General features: G+C 44.7%; 1 protein-coding gene across 3 annotated transcripts in view; it reads right to left on the bottom strand.

The window, feature by feature from the left end:
• The window catches only part of MED23 (mediator complex subunit 23), a 56,426-nt gene extending 49,080 nt beyond the window's left edge, over positions 1-7,346 (bottom strand). For 2 of the 3 annotated variants that reach the window (XM_075554539.1, XM_075554540.1), the window contains exons 1-4: positions 7,169-7,346; positions 6,898-6,929; positions 6,636-6,723; positions 548-672 (exon numbers count right to left, since the gene is read on the bottom strand). In XM_075554539.1, the coding sequence (XP_075410654.1) occupies positions 548-672; positions 6,636-6,723; positions 6,898-6,929; positions 7,169-7,207 (284 nt within the window). In that variant the 5' untranslated portion in view covers positions 7,208-7,346. The remainder of the gene's footprint in view (positions 1-547; positions 673-6,635; positions 6,724-6,897; positions 6,930-7,168) is intronic. The other variant, XM_075554541.1, reaches the window with a different exon arrangement.
• Positions 7,347-17,249: the final 9,903 nt, after the last annotated feature.

Raw genomic sequence — 17,249 nt, 5'->3', positions numbered from 1 at the left:
GCAATTTTTAGCATATTCAAACCCTAATAGTTTTAAAGACCCTAAAGCCAGCAGCACCAGACCACAAACAGGATGCATACAGGTGAGGCAGAAGATAAGGCTCTAGGTGTGGGCTCTCGGGGCTGTATCTGGCAGGCTGGCAGTGAGAGTAGTGGCTGCCGGGCAGGCCAGGCCACTCCTGTCACTCAGGCAGACACAACAGCAGGGACAGGGTGCGCACTGTTCCCTCCCTGGTCTCTCCTCTGGCTCCAGCCGCAGCGACACAGGCAACAGGAAGTGGGCTCCCATAGGTTTAGATATGGTATTTGTATAACATTCAAGCCACGGACTGTACCATTTCACAGATCATATCATGGACGTTAAGCGACACATGTTTGTATACAATTCTAAGAAACTAAGACCTGAACTGTTCTGAAGAATTTCCTGATGAGCCTAGCTTTCTTTTAGCTTCAACATTACCCTTTCACAACAACCCCTTATTGCCAATTGTTAAATAACAGCATCAAGGAAAATTCCCCAAGTTGTTGCTATCCACCATGACACCTACCTGGGTGGGAGAAGTCCCGTCTCAACTGCCATTGCTAAGCAATCATAAAGAAAAGAAATCCTTTTAGGACTATGCTGGCCATGAATGAATTTAACTATCCACTGGATGCACTGTTCATGCGACTCCTGAAAATGAGAACATGATTATGTTTGGTTGGGGGTCACCACAACATGAGGAACTGTATTAAAGGGTCGTGGCATTAGGAAGGCTGACAACCACTGAATTAAAGGAATATGCAGGCATACAAGAGAACATTATACTGCTCTTAGAACAGAATTCACTATTACTAGTGTTAAATTATTACTTTAAAATTTATTATTTATTTTAAATCATTTTATTGGGGCTCTTACAACATTCCGTACATAAATTGTATCAAGCATATTTGTATATATATGTTGTCTTCATCGTTTTCTAAAAATTTACTTTCTATTTGAGCCCTTTGTATTAGCTCCTCTTCTTTCCCTCCTTCCCCCACTCCCACCCTCATGACCCCTTGAAAAATTATAAATCTCACCTCTTACACGGTCCGCTGTCTCCCTTCACCCATGTTTCTGTTGTTCATCCCCCTTGGGGAGGGGTATGTATTGATAACTGGGATCGGTTCCCCTTTCCTCCCCGCTTTACCCCATCTTCCTCCTACCTCCTGGTATCCTTACTCCCATTTCTGTTCCCAAGAGGTTTATCTGACCTGGAAGCCCTGTGTCGTGAGCAATTATCTGTGGCAGTGTACATGCTCCGATATAGCTACAACTGAAAGACAGGACTTGGGGCCATGATAGCGGGGGATGAGGAAGCCTCAAAGAACCAGAGGAATATCCTATATTTCAGCGGTGCTCTACTGTGCCTGGGTTGACTCACCCCTTCCTTGTGAGGGGATGTCCTATTGTATACAGATGGACTTGGGGGTCTCTGTTCCAATCCAATGTTTTTGTTTGTTTTGGGTTTTCTGGTGCCTGTTACCTGATTCTGTTGACACCTCACTATCACATAGGCTGGTGTGCTTTTTCCATGTGGGCTTGTTGTTTCTCTGCTAGATGGCCACTTGTTTAACGTCAAGCCTTTAAGACCCCAGTTGTTATACTTTTTGATAGCCGGGCACCATCAGCCGTCTTCACCACATTTGCTTATGCTCCCGTTTGTCTTCAGCGATGTGTCAAAAGGGTGAGCGTCTCAGAAACACCAGGTTGTTAGAACAAAGTGTCCTTGCATTGAGGGAGGGCTTGAGCAGAGGCCCAAAGTCTGTCCACTTCCTCAATGCACTGCCATATATGTACATAGGCAAACACCTCTACTTCTATGAACAATATATCTACATAAGAGCACTTCCTAGATCTTTCCTGTTTCCTTTTCCCTTCCTCCTGCCCTACCATCACACTCTCCCTTCTTCTGCCTCTTCGTAATTCCTCTCAGCTAGATTGCTGTTGCTCCAACAGCACTGGGATCTCTACGTCCCCCTTGTTGTTGTTTTTAATTCCCCAGTTGTTCCCGTCTATGGCATTGTTTGCTAAGTTATTACTTATCAAATACTAATAAATATTAATTATCATAAAGAAGGGAAGAAGCCAGATGGCAATTATCAGTGTCTACGGTATGTAACAGGATGGCACTTGGCAGCTAAGTGAAAGGTGGGCGAGTTGAACCCCACAGTTATTCTGTACAGGAAAGAGGAAGTGGCCAGCTTCCATCAACATTTGTAGCCCTGCAAACCTTATGGGGCCATTCTACTACATCCTACAGGGTCACGAAAAGTTGGAATTGGTTCAACAGCAAGTGGGTGGGTGCAGTGTGTGCCTGTGCTATAAACTGATCCAATAGGAAAAAGAACAGATTCATCTAAAAGACATGGTTTGGAATGTATCCCCCCACCCCCTCACCCAAAGTACATGTCAACTTGACCAGGTCTTGATTGTCAGTAATTTGCTTGTCATGTAATCATTCCCCACAATGTGATCTGATACAATCACCCAGGCAGGTAGGTGTAAGAGGATCAGGGTGGGATGAAACCCATTTACCTAGGTCAAGGCTGTGGTCCAATATGGTATGGCCTACATCACCTGTTACCTTAAACCTCCTGCCATCAGGTTGATTCCAGTGAGCAACACTACAGGGGAGACGAGAACTACCTTACAGAGTTTCCAAAAAGCCATACACCATTACAGAAGCTAACGGCCACATCACTCTCAGGTGGAGCAGCTAGCAGGTCTGAATCATTGACCTGACTAACTGGTTAAAGCTGAGTGCTTTAACTGGCGGTTTTTTATCTCACAAGGGAAGGAAACATCTCAGTATTGCCAGGAAAAAAGAGTCAGGAGGAGAGCATGTCCTCTGGACCTGGGGTCCCTCTGACAGCCCAGAGAAAAACAAATGCCAAGACATGTGGATCACTAAGGAATGCCCCGCCCACAGATGTTGAAAGGAGACAAGAATCTCCCCTGGAGAGACTAATAGGGAAACTTCCCTGGAGCTGAGGTCATATTTTCATTTCACTAAGACTGACGGGAAGAAACCAGTCCATGCTTTTGTATTTTTTACCACACAAATGCTTCTTTTTGAAAGATAATTAAATCCAGAAATATTTTAAATAACTGCACTGTCACAATATGATCTTTGTCTGCATCACGTACAGCTTTGTCGGCTACACTGTTTTACCACCCACCACAGCTCAACCGCATCCCTGCCCCTCCCTATCACGAACTACTTCAACACCAGCTCTTAAAGCAGCACACACTTTGCCTTAATAACGAGTACCTTTTCTGGGGACACTTTTCACTCACTCACTGCCTCACTCACTCACTGCCTCACTCACTCACTCACTGCCTCACTCACTCACTCACTGCCTCACTCACTCACTCACTGCCTCACTCACTCACTCACTGCCTCACTCACTCACTCATTGGCATCAAATCAATTCTGACTCATAATGACCCCATCGGACAGGGAAGAACTGCCCCTGTGGGTTCCCTAGACAGTAGAGACCTCTCACCTCTCTCCTGCAGAGCAGCTGGTGCTTTTGAACTTCAGCCCAACGCTTAACTCTCTGGCCACCAGTGCTCTTTTATGACCAGTTTTTTAAAAAATATTTTTATTTTATTGGGGCTCTTACAAGCTCTTATCACAATCCATACATATATCCATTGTGTCAAACACATCTGTAATATGCTGCCATCATCTTTTTCAAAATGTTTTGTTTAAGTTTTAACATTTATTTTAATAGTTTTATTGACATATAATTCACAAACCCTTACACCTGAATGGTTTAAATAAAGGATTTTGCGATCATCACCACTTGCTGTGAGAGCATTTGTTTTTGCGTGTACTCTTTTTTGTATTCACTGTTATTCGCCCCCCATGTCCCCCAACCTCCACTGCCATCACCCAAGATGTAGCGGCTCTCTAGTTACTATCTTGACAGCTTTACCTAGCCTGGATTCCCTGTAAAAATCACACACACAAAGAGAAACCCAACAATGGCAAAACGAACCCTCAGTCCAAAAGGAAGCAGAAAATAACAACTAGAACAAATTAAAAGTGAGCTAAAGAGAAGTATAAGTTACTGAGTCTTAACCTCCGATACAGAGTTACAGTGCACGAATCTCACAGATGAAGTTCTGCCCTGTCATGTAGGGGCTCTGAGTCTGAATCAACTACAGAGCAGTGGGTTTGTCTTTTGTTTGTTGGAGATGAACTTGTTTACTAATAACTAAAGACTCCAAGTCCATTTCAGACCACTAATTAGGTTTGAGGGATAAGGAATCTGAAGCACAAAACATCTTCTACTTGAGAAACCCTGGCATCAGCTCATTTTAAATGTTTTCCTCCCTCCCCCTTGTCTCCTTGATAATTTATAAATCATTATTTCCACGTCTTATACCGACCTCCTTTCACCCACTTTTCTGCTGTCCGTCCTCCTGGGAGGGGGGAGGGACATATGTCGATTATTGTGATCCGTTCCCCCTTGCTCCCCCCCTTCCCTTCCCCTCCTAGTTTCACTGCTTCCCTTATTGGTCCTGGGAGTGGGAGGGTTATCTGTCTGGATTTCCAGTGTTGCGAGTTCGTATCTGTACCAGTATAAATGTTCTGGTCTAGCCTGATTTGTAAGAATGGACTTGGGGTCAAGGTAGCGAGGGGAAAGAAGCCTTAAAGAACTAGAGCAGTGGCTCTCGACCTTCCAAATGCCACGAGACCCTTTAATACAGTTCCTCAGGTTGTGATGACCCATCCACAAAATTATTTTTGTTGCTACTTCATAACTAATTTTGCTACTGTTATGAATTGGGTGACCCTATGAAAGGGTCGTTTGACACCCCCCTCCCAAGGGGTTTCAACCCTTAGGTTGAGACCCGCTGAACTAGAGGAAGGTTGTCTGTTTAGTTGGTGTTATACTGCACCCTGACAAGCTTGTCTCTTCCATGTGGCCCTTCTGATAGGGGGTGTCCAACTGACAACTGATGGGCTTTGGGTCTCCACTCTGCCCCCCCCCCCCATTTCCATTGATATGATTTTTGTTTGTTTGTTTGTTTTGTTTTGGATCTTTGATGCCTGATACCTGATGCCCTCGACATCTTATGATCACACAGGCTGGTGTGCTTGTTCCATGTGGGCTTTGTTGCTTCTCAGCTAGATGGCTGTTTGTTCACCTTCAAGCCTTTAAGAGCCTATCTTTTGATAGGCGGGCACCATCAGCTTTCTTCACCACATTTGCGTATGCACCCATTTGTCTTCAGCAATCGTGTCAGGGAAGGTGAACATCACAGAATGCTTTGTTAGTAGAACAAATTGTTCTTGCATTGAGGGAGTACATGAGTGGAGGCCCAAGGTCCCTCTGCTGCTGTAATAATTTATAAATATATATATGTACATAGATATATTCCCCTATCATTATATATAAATGTATTTACTTACATACATGCTTGTATTTAGACCTCTATAAATGTCCTTTGCCTCTCAGTCATTTCCTCAATTTCCTTTTACTTTCCTCCTGTCTCACTATCATGTTGGGTCTTCTTTTGGGTTTGGGTCGTTTCTCTTGGCTACAATGCCCTTGATCGAGCCCCCACAAGCATCTTACACCCTCTTCACCATCACTTTTAGGTCACTTATTCTTCCCTTATCTCTGGATTTGTTGGCCCTCCCCTCCTTTTCCCCCACCCCCCTCTCTCCTGTGTCCCCCCCAGAACCATTGGGCTCACTGTTTTCTCTTGCGGATTGTTTATCCTGCCTAGCATGTCCAGACAGACCTGCATAGTCAATTTAATACTTACAAAAATCGAAGCAAAACAAAGCAAAACATAACAAAAAATAAGACGCACACAAAAAATCAACAATAGCGAATACACCAAACCCAATAAATAAATAACCAACAGCAAAAACTGAAAAGCCCCCACATAGTTCCAGATCTGTCCGTTGACTTTAGTGCATGCGACACTTTGACCCTAAAGTCTCCCTTGGGCATTCCTTGGGGACTTCACTGCTTTACTCCCCTTGTTGCTCCACTGTATGCCCTCAGCGATTCACCCCGGTTAGGTAGGGTCAGACTGTGAATAGGTTTTTATGTTCTTTTCCTCATTTTGTAATAAGTAGGTTTGTATGCTGATTATAATTTCTTTGTAGACATGTTGTAATATTTTTGTATCTTTACTACTGCATCTAACATAACTGCATTTAATATAACTGCATATCAATACAAACCTAGCATTAAGCATTATTCTAGAATCTTTGGCTTAACACTGTGCCAGTTTCCTTACCTGTTGAGTAAGTGAATGAAAACTTATCTTTTACAATCCAAATGAATTCAAAAAATTGGATAAAATGTCTTAGATAAGCAGCATGGGGACTTCTTTAAAAAAAATAAAGACATTCCAAGCCGAGTTATTAAGTATGCAAATGACAACAAATGGAAACCAGAACTGACCAAACACACTGCCATCAAGTCAGTTCTGAGCCATATCACCCTGTAGGGCAGAGGAGGTTCCCGAGACTGTATTAGAATAGGCGAATGAGTTTTTTTAAAAAATGACATGCTGACCATGTTGGCTTTAATAAGGCCCCAAACTCTTAGGTGAATGTAATTCAAAAACGTTGTGCTCACCTGCGAAAGGCCGACCCAAAACTGCCTGAAGGCCCCCAAACAGCTGATAAGTTTTGTTTTTTCATCTTCAGGGGTATCCATAAACATGCTGGCAAACAAAACAAAACCATAATTAAATTATTTGCCACTAGCTTTCAAAAGGCCAAGTGACATAAACAGAACAATCGATTTCAGAAGCCTGCGCCCCAAGAAACGCTCAGGTAGTAAAGCCTTTCCCCTCAACGTGACAAATACACGCAAGTCTGCTGTGCAGGATACTCACCCAGGAAACGCTTCTTCTATAATTTCTGTTTTCTGTAAAAGGAAAACACAAAACACGTAAACAAACAAAGAAGCAGGGTGGGGGGGCCGTACCTCTGTCGCTAGCTTACCAGTCGTCTTTACTTAGCAACTCGCAGAAACGGTCAACGCCTGCCCGGCCGGCCGTGGATCCCCCGGGAGTCGCGGGCTTGGCGCCCCCCGGCGCCCCCCTAGATGCCAGCCCAGGGGCAGGAGGTGCCCGGGCCGAGCGCACCCCGCGCAGCGCCACTCACCACGACTTCCTCAAAAATGCTCTGCAGTTGGGTCTCCATCGGCACCGCCGCCCCCACCTCGCTGGGGGTCCCGGCGCGGCCGAGTTCGGTCCCAGTTCCCGGATGGAGGGCCAGCGGGGCGGAGACGCACGGAGGAAACGACAGCCCACCCAGGTAGCTGTCCTCCGCCTGCGCCCAGCCGGCACCTTTCTTACAAGACCCGGCTCCTTGCCCGCACGGAAGCGCCGGAAGGCCGGGTGCCCTCCGAATATAGGCCCCACGGAAACCAGGCCAGCTAACGAGTTCCGCTTGTGGGCAAGGGAGGCCCGCCAGACGGAGCATCGCGCCCTCTAGCGGAAACTCCAGCCCAGGGCGCCTGAGAGCTACACACCGCCACCTGCCGGCTGGAAGCGGAGTTGCCTTCTCCTCAGGGCTAAGGCTTTGAATGCTTTCTTCATGGATGATGTTCTGGATGTCATCCCACGGCTCGTCATGTCTTCTGTCCATAGTGTTCAATACATCAAATCCGTTCTTGGGATGTTATCTTAATCCAGGTGGGATAGACTCACGGCCGTATAGAACAGTATCATTAGCATCACATGCAAGTAAAACTTTCCTTTACAACATCCAACAAGGGTTGCCAAAGTACACTGACAGGGAACTACCAGAGATTCAGGCTGGATTCAGAAGAGGATGTGGAACAAGGGATATCATTGCTGATGTCAGATGGATCTTGGCTGAAAGCAGAACACACCAAAAAGATGTTTACTTGTGTTTCATTGACTATGAAAAAAGCAATCGACTGTGTGGGGGGGCCATATCACTCTTTGTCCAGTCTTTAGAAGGAGAATTCTAGAATATCCCATTGTGCTCATCAGAAAGCCCTACATGAGCAAAGAGGCAGTTGTGTGAACAGAACAAGGGAACACTGCATGCTTTAAAATAAGGAAAGGTATGTATCAGGGTTGTAGTCTCTTACCATACTTATTCAATCGGTAAGATGAGCATAATATAATCAGAGAAGCTGGTTTATATGAAGAAGCATGTGACCTCAGGATGGGAGAAAGGTTGAGCGATCTGCAATATGCAGATGACGTAACCTTGCTTGCTGAAAGCGAGGAGGGTGTGAGGCCCTTGTGGATGAAGATCAGGGATTGCAGCTTCCCGTACGGACTGCAACTCAATATAAAGAAGAACAAAAGCCTCGCGCCTGCATCAGTGGGCAGAATGAGGCTAAAGGAAGAAACGCCAGACGTTGTCTAGGAGTTTGCCTTGCTTGGAGCCACCGTCAAGGCTCATGCAAGCAGCAGTCAAAAGACCAACAGACAAGCTTCATTAGGAAAACCTGAAGCGCAAGACCTCTTTAGAATATTGAAGAGCAAGGATGTGACTTGGAAGACGAATGCACACCTGAGCCAAGCCACAGGCATGTGGAAGTCAGACATTCAATAGGGAAGACTGAAGGCGGATCGATGAATTCGAACTGTGGTGTTGGAGAAGAAGAAGGAAAGTACATGGACTGCAGAAAGGACAACCCACCTGTCTTGGAAGAAGTATGGCCAGAGTGCTCCTTGGAAGCAAGAATGGCGAGCCTGGGTCTCATGTGGTCAGAAGAGACTAACCCCGGGAGAAGGACCTCGTGCTTGGTAAAGGCGAGGGGCCGTGAGAAAGAGGACGGCCCTCAGCAAGATGGGCGGACGCAGCGACTGCTATAATGGGCTCAACCAGGGGGATGGTGGTGAGGACGGCGCAGGACCCAGCAATGGTTGGTGCTGCTGTGTGTAGGGTCACTGTGGGTCGGAACCAACTTTATGGTACCTCACAACGTCCTCCTCCAGGAATGATCTCGCCTAAGAACGTGTTCAAAGTACACGAGGGGGAGTCTCGCCATCCTTACCTCTAAAGAGCGTCCTGGTGGAAATGGGTCCTCGTGGTTTAAACTCAGTAAAGGTGTGTGTGTGTCAGAGTCATATCCTTTCATGATACCCAGTCTGTATGTGTGAAGCTGGCCTATAGGAAACTGGATGACATCAAGGCGAATGCAGCATCAGGACTGGAAAAAGGCTCATTATCAGCCTGTAATATACAGATGATGCAGTCTTGCTACAAGTGAGGACAACTTGAAGCACTTACTGATGAAGATCAAGTCCTCCGAGATGGATTACAACTCCGTGTAAAGAAAACAGAAAGCCTCACAAAAGGACTAGTAGACAGCATCAGGGCAAACAGGAAAGATGAAAGTTGTCATCCTCTATCCGTACTCATGAAAGCAGCAGGCAAGAAACTTGAGGATGCATTGGTCACACTTCTTTGAAAGGTTAAAGGTAAAATTTTTTATTTTTACCCACTACGCCACCACGCCTCCTTCTTGTAGTAGAAGGCCCTTCCCCATATTAGATTAAGTTATTCAGTGTGCTTAAGTACAATAATATTTTGGTTCCATAAAGTACTCCTAAGTTAGCCATGGTGGCGCTGTTGTGTAAGCACTGAACCGCCAACTGCAAGGTCAATGGTTAGACCCACAAGCTGCTCCAATGACCCTGGGGCCGTGGGTTTTGTTTTGCTTTTATTCTTTAGTTAAGACTTTCCCTTAATTAGCCCTGGGTCGCCCTTCCTTCTTCCCTGGTTGTTCGGAATTCCAGCTGACAGGGACCCCAGTTCGTCCTCAGGTGTTTGTCCTCAGGAGGTCAGTTCGTCCTCAGGTGGTCATCCTCAGGTGGTCAGTTCGTCCTCAGGTGGTCGTCCTAAGGTGGTCAGTTCATCCTCAGGTGGTCGTCCTCAGGTGGTCAGTTCGTCCTCAGGTGGTCGTCCTCAGGAGGTCAGTTTGTCCTCAGGTGGTCGTCCTCAGGTGGTCTGCATTAAGGTAGTTTTGCTCCCGTAGATTCTAGATACATGAACTGGTCTATCTCTAGAGTTAAACAGGATAGATTGTCTAGCACCTTCTGGATGGCTTCTTGACCTCAAAATGGCTCCAGTCCCGCAAAGGCGTCATTTGGAGCACTCAGCTTTGCCTGGTAGTTGGGGCATGTCTTCAGTAGATAACTGAAACAAAGACTGCTGAGTTTGTGTTGCTTTCTTATAGGTCCGAGGCAATGAGCTGATGCTTCTCCCAGGCCTGCTTTTGCTATAGAAGTCTTTGATCTGACAGTAACGTTGTTCCCGAAGAAGTGCAATGTGCACATACAACCACTGCATGGCATTGTTACCATGCAGTAGCTAATAAAAACAGATGGAAAAATCCAAGTTCTCTAAAAAAAACAAAACAAAATAACCAAACAAACTTGCTACCATTAAGTCAATTCTGGCTCATATCGGCCCTACAGGACAGGGTTGAACTGACTCGTGGGTTTTCAAAACTCTTTATGGGAGTAGGAAGCCCCATGTTTCCCCCATAGAGAGGCTGGTCATTTCAAACTGCTGACCCACCAGCTTTGAAAATTAAGTTTGGATTTCCCTTTTTATACTTCACTTAATATATGCTTGATATGTTCTTAAAACTGGATGTGAGCTGTAAACATGCTGGAAGAGCAGGCAGTGGGGCAACGCACCAGAGCCCCTTTCTTTCTATAAAATTGATTTGTAATTTGTTGAATGTAAATCTTTAAAATTAGAACAGTTAGCTAATTTTAAATGGACTTAATTGTAAACTAATGTTATGACACGCAGTGATCTTATGAAGGGAACTGCTCTGGAAGGTGGGAGTTAGCTTATAAATTCATGTATGAAATGTACCTTCGATGAGAACGCAGTTCTCTGAAAAAGATCAGTAAAGAGTCCATGTTTGGATCCTTGTTTTCTAATTCTATTTCTCACCCCTCATAATCCTCAAGTCACAACTGCTCCTCAGGCCTCTACGGGGATGTGACTGCTCATTCATTGGTTCGTTTCAAGAGCACTTTCTAGGCCAATTATTGTGGTCAAGTAGGGTTGTGGTAAACAAATCGACACCCTTCTTTCCAGTGCTAGGAACTTGCGTTCCTCTTGAGGAGGCGGCATTTAATGCGATGCAGCCCATCCTCAAGTTGAAAATACCTGGTGCACTTCACCCGGGATGTGGAAAATTTTCTGTAGTTAGGTCCTCTGCATAAGTGCAAATTTAATGATAAAAGAAGAGTCAGCAAAGATGTACAATTCAAGGAGCAAAGAGAATGCCAAGGCTTTGGGGTACCAACGAATACGGAGTGTGCTACAAACAGAGAGGAAACAACGTGGTTAGAACTGAGTGAATATAAACACAACAAAACCAAAAACCCCAAACTCACTGCCTTCGAGTCAATTTTGACTCATAACGACCCTGCAGGACAGACTAGAACTGCCTCTGTGGGTTTTCAAATCGGAATATAATTTGGGGAGTAGAAAACTTCATCTTTCTTCTGAGGAATATATGGTTTCTTAGAACTACTGGCCTCGTGAAAACAGCTCAATCCATGCCACCAACCCATACACACTCAGTAAATCAAAACCAATAAATAAAGGGAAGCTGCACTTTAATGCTGCTTTAGAGAAAATGGTCAAAATCCATTTGAGCATAGTAGGTAGTATGGAAATAATAGACCGACTATTATAGGTATGTAAATGGAGGTTGAAGGTTAATGAAGTGGTAGCTAAACAGCCTAGCATACTAAAATGTGATCCTATGAGTTCAAATATCAAAATTAATTTTAGGATTGTTTCCATGGAAATGAGCCACCAATTCAACATTCAGTAAAGTTTTCCTTCCATGATCTGTATTCAGGTCTGGGGTTCAAGGATGAAAATGGGATTCAAGTAATTAGGTCTTAATAGCAACTTAAAACCCCTCTTTTGGCACATAGAAGGGAACCAAATTAATGCTACTGGTTCTTTAAACACCTAAATATAGTTATTCAAATATACAAGGAAGCAAGGTAAGCAAATAAAAAGTATACTAAAACATAACTACAATGTTAGTATTGTTAAGGTCTTTTAAAAATTGAGTAGTTCTCATTCAATTAAGAAGAAAGTCTATGTCATACTTTCCCCAGTACCAAAATCCAGCAAACATTTGATTCCCTATATTCAGGGCAATGCATCTAAAACAGTGGTTCCCACCTTCCTAATGTCCTGACCCTTTAATACAGTTCCTCGTGTTGTGGTGACCCCAATCAAAAATTATTTTTGTTGCTACTTCATAATTAATTTTGCTGTTATGAATTGGGCAACCCCTGTGAAAGGGTTGTTCAACCCCCAAAGGGGTCATGACCTACAGGTTGAAAACCGCTGACTTAAAAGCTAAGTCATGGTTTCCTCACCATGTGCTACAGGCTATGAAGACTTCCAGTACTTTCTCGTTAAGGGAGTAAGAGAAGTGACACTACACGGTTCAGGTGAAAGTAGAACCAGAAACATGTCTTCTACTTCACCTCTTGAACAATTCCAAATACTGTTAGGTGAAGCAAATCAAATTGGTGTCCCATCTGGCTGTGAGGGCCAGATTACAGGAAGGAGAGCAGGTGCTCCAGGTGGGATGTCAGGAGCCAGCAAGAGTGAAGAGGGTGTTCACAAGGTCAGCCTGGCAGGTGTTATAGGTTCTTCAGTGGGCTGAAGTGATGGCAAGGATGGAAAGGTTGATTGGATAAGCACATAGGATAAGCGTGGACAGGGCCAATGAACTTCACAAGACCCAGGCTTGGTTTCTCACTGTTAGAGAAGGGAGATAACATTGGGAAAGGGAGACAATTAGAAGGAACCTCTGATGCTTACTTGGACCTGCTTTATCTGTAGGAAATCATAGTTGTCAAAAGATAAGTCATTTTAAAAACATATGTGCTGTGCACTGTGTATGTGTGGTATGAGGGGGGGATGTCAGCCCCAATTACCACTAATCACGGGTTCAATAGGCATAATTGTACGGTTGAGATATATAAATATTATATTAAACTCATCGAGAGCATGAGAGATAAAAGAGATCTTGCAATAATGGAGTCAGACACATTCAAAGGTAGCATGCTCACCTCAGCCCTGCTTGGTGGTCCACGTGGGGAGAAGGGGAAGGGAAGGAGGGCAAGGGGAAAGGGAACAGGGGAGGAGAGGGAGCCGACCAGAGATCAAGGGAGGAGCAGAGAGAGGCCTCTATTGTTAACCTATTACAGGTGAAGACATACATCACAGGAAGGGGTTGCCCTATCGGTTACATAGCAATGAGAGGGGGGCAATCTAGGGACATACACGCAATAGGAAGAGGAAGGGTTGGGGGTATACATGTGACAAGATGGACGGACCCTAGATTCAGGATGGCAGCTTAACTTTGGATGTCCCAGAGAGGGTTTGAGCTGTTCTCTAGATCCCCATATGGTCACAGGAAGCGACAAACCAACCAGGCTACAGCATAGCACTGGCAAAGCACACAACAATCCTCTAGTTCTTTAATGCTTCCTCCCCGTCACAATCATGACCCCAGTTCTACCTTACAAACTGGGCTAGACCAGAGTGTGTACAGTAGTAGAGATAAGAGCTCTCAATGCATGGAATCCGGGACAGATAAATCCCTCAGGAACAATAATGAGAGTAGCAATACCATGAGGGTAGGGGGAGAAGGGGAGAACCAATCACAATGATTGACATTTAACCCCCACTCCAGGGGAATGAACAACAGAAACTTGGGTGAAGGGAGACAACAGTTGGTGTACGATATGAAAATAATAATAATTTATAATTTATCAAGGAGTTGTAAGAGAGGGAGTGAGGGAGGAAGGGAAAAAAGAAGAGCTGATATCAAGGGCTCAAAAAGAAAGTAAATGTTTAGAAAATGGTGATGGAAACATAGGTGCAAATGTGCTTGAGACAATGGACGTGTGGATTGTTGTAAGAGCCCCCAATAAAATGATCTTTTAATTAAAAAAAAAACTGCCCAAGTTAAGAAAGTCCAAGTCATGGAGGTGTTGTTCCGGTCTCAGGGATCGGCTCCGTTGCAGGACTTTGAACACGGGATCTTTGGGGCTCTCAGGGACAATGGGCAAAACGTGAATGGAGTCTGAAGGTTACGAATGCATCACATTTAATTTCCTAATTTGGGTGACTGTGTTGTGAGTATGTAAGAGCACCTCCTTGGAGAAGATAGGAAACCAGGTCAGCAACTTATTCTAAAATTGTTCAGGTGAGAAGAAGTTTTCTTTGACAAGGTATGTTTAACTTTTATGACAGTTTATGACAATTTAAAAAGTGAATTATTTAAAATAAGTAGGTAAAGAAAGAAACCATATTTGCAAGAAAAAATAAAGAAAACTAGTGGGTTTTTAAAAAATCATTTTATTAGGGGCTTGTACAATCCTTATCACAATCCATACATACATCCATTGTGTCAAGCACATTTGTACACCTGTTGCCATCATCATTCTCAAAACATTTGCCTTCTACTTGAGCCCCTAATATCAGTTCCTCATTTCCCCCTTCCTCCCCACTCTCCCCTCCCTCATGAACCCTTCATAATTCAAAAATTAGTATTATTTTGTCATATCTTACACTGCCCGACGTCTCCCCTCGCCCCTTCTCTGATGCTGTTAGGTGTCACCCCATTAGTTTCGACTCATAGTGGCCCTATAGGCACAAAGGCCACCTGGTCCTTTGCCATCCTCACAGTTGCTCCTTTGTTTGAGCCATTGTTGCAGCCACTGTGTCCCATCTCATTGAAGGCTTTCCTCCTCCTTTTTGATGCCCCGCCACGTCACCAAGCATGATGTTCTTCTCCAGGAACTGGTCCCTTCTGACAACATGTCCAAAACACCCGAGATACATCTCTCCATCCTTGCCTCTAAGGAGCATTCTGGAAATATTTCTTCCAAGACATATTTGGTTGTCCATAGTACCACTGAGCCACCACTGTTCTGGTGGTGAGTGGATGAGGGAGTGAGTGAGTGCGTGAGACCAGCCCAGAGTCAATTGCCACAGGCAGAGGTCAGACATGCTACCACCATCCATCCTTCTTTGCTATATTCTGACGTCAACCATCCCTTTGTTGGAACGCTACCTCTCTTCCTTGGGGTTCATTAATTCTTTGCAATGATCTTACAGAACTCACAGACAATACTCAGGATTATGGGGCTTTCTAGGGAAGCTAACAGGTTACAAAATGTGAAGGATATGGTTCTTTTGCCTGCAAAGCCTCTATGTGGACATGCATGTCTTTTTCAGCCATGTGGTCCCTTGGCTGCCGTCTTGTTCCATGGGCTTGGAAGTCCAGCATGCTGCCTAATAGTCTCCTCTGTTCTGTCTCACAGTCTTGGTGCTGCAGCTTCTGGTACCTCTGCTGCCTCTGCCACTTTGGGCAGGAATCTCACATGCGCTTCACTGGTAGATCTTCTTTCTTTATGATCACAGTATTCTCTCACACACCCAGCAGAATGACAAAACTGTTCAATCCTTCATTGCATGGTTCCACCGAATCATTTAGTTGAAGTTACAAAGGCATGGATAAAAGAGCTACACCAAATAATTTTACTTCACCCTTGTGTGTGTGTGTTCATATGTATGTGTGACTACACTGTGTAGTCAACTGCACAGACAGGTCGTTCAACAAATGTGAAACAATTGCTTGTCACATCTCCCAAATCTTTGTGTTATTGCCATTCCATTTATGGGTACCATCTCTGGTCTTACCCTGGGGCTGACTTTTCTCAATTAGCATATCTTACACTCCATTCTAAAATGCAGAAAGAACTGGCTTCCAGCATTCCAGGTCTCTGGTGACGTGTGACCCAGCTCTCCACTACCCCTTCCATCTCTAATTAGCCCTAGGCTTCGGTTCACTCCCAACCCAAGGTCAAAGTTAGACTACTCAAAACCACTAAACCCTGATCCCTTGGCTAATGAGTTTTTATAGTCTTAAGCTCCAGAAAACCAAACTCACTGCCATTAAGTCAATGCCAACTCATAGAGACCCTATAGAAAAAGAATGGCCACTGTGGATTTCCGAGATTATAAAACTTTACAGGAGTTTAAAGCCCCATATTTAGCCTACAGAATGGCTGGTGGTTTTGAACTGCTAGTCTTGCAGTTATCAGCCCAACTCATAAGCCAATTGAATTTTCAAGAACTAACTGCCTATCTGTTTGGAACATGGAACTAAACCCACTGTCTTCAGTTTTATTTTCAAGCTCAACAGTCTTTCACTTATTTATTTATCCACTTATTCCCAAAATATTTCTAAGCTCCTACTATATATCAGCTTTCCGAAAGTGAGGAGGACGTGAAGCACTTGCTGAGGAAGATCCAGGATGCAGTATGGATTTCAATGCAACATCAAGAAGACACAAATCCTCACAACTAGACCCATAGGTAACATCACGATAAATGGAGAAAAGATTGAAGTTGGCAAGGATTTTGTCTTGCTTGGATCCACAATCAAATCTCATGGAAGCAGCACTCAAGAGAACAAAAAATGTAGTCAGAGCGCCAAGCCTTGTGGGCAACATACTGGGGTGGGGCCGTGAAGTAAAAGAGAGGATGAAAGAGCTGGGCCCAAGTTGAACTATGTTGACCCGTCAGAAGAAGAAGGTAATGCCGAGGACAGAACTGAAGATATAGAGACGGGTCTGTCCAGACATATGGGAGTGAACTAAGAGAAGGGGTATGTGGGGGGGGTGAGGTGGGGAGAGAGAATCTTATCATGGTCCACCAAACCCGGGATGACATCCCTGCTCAGAGCATCCAATGCATAGAGAGGACCTTAGGGCCAACCCCACCATGAGATATGACATTCCCTTGGTGACCCATAGCGCTACGGGGGACAGCACTGGACACACTGTGCAGAAAGTCTACCCCACGCACAGCGGGGTGAAGCATGAAGGGAGTGCAACGGGACAACAAGGTGAGCAAAGTAACCAAGTCTCCAAGGAATACTGAAAATAGATGTCTGACTCGGGGGACAGGGCTTAGCACCTCTTCAGACTTGATTGGAAAATATACATAAGGGTCAGCAGACAGACCGGAAACTATTTATTTATTTTCCTGGGGTTGTTTTTTGTTAGTTTCTTTTTATTTTTCCCTATATCTATATAAGATAGGCAGGACGAACAATCCCAAGGAGAAAACCATGGGACCGGCAGTTCTGGGGGTTGTGGGGGTAGTGGGGGGTGGGAACATGGGA

This window comes from Tenrec ecaudatus, chromosome 7 (assembly GCF_050624435.1).
Source record: "Tenrec ecaudatus isolate mTenEca1 chromosome 7, mTenEca1.hap1, whole genome shotgun sequence".
NCBI lineage: Eukaryota > Metazoa > Chordata > Mammalia > Afrosoricida > Tenrecidae > Tenrec > Tenrec ecaudatus.
The sequence above is the reverse complement of the archived record's forward strand: the minus strand, read 5'-3'. Positions and strand labels throughout refer to the sequence as shown.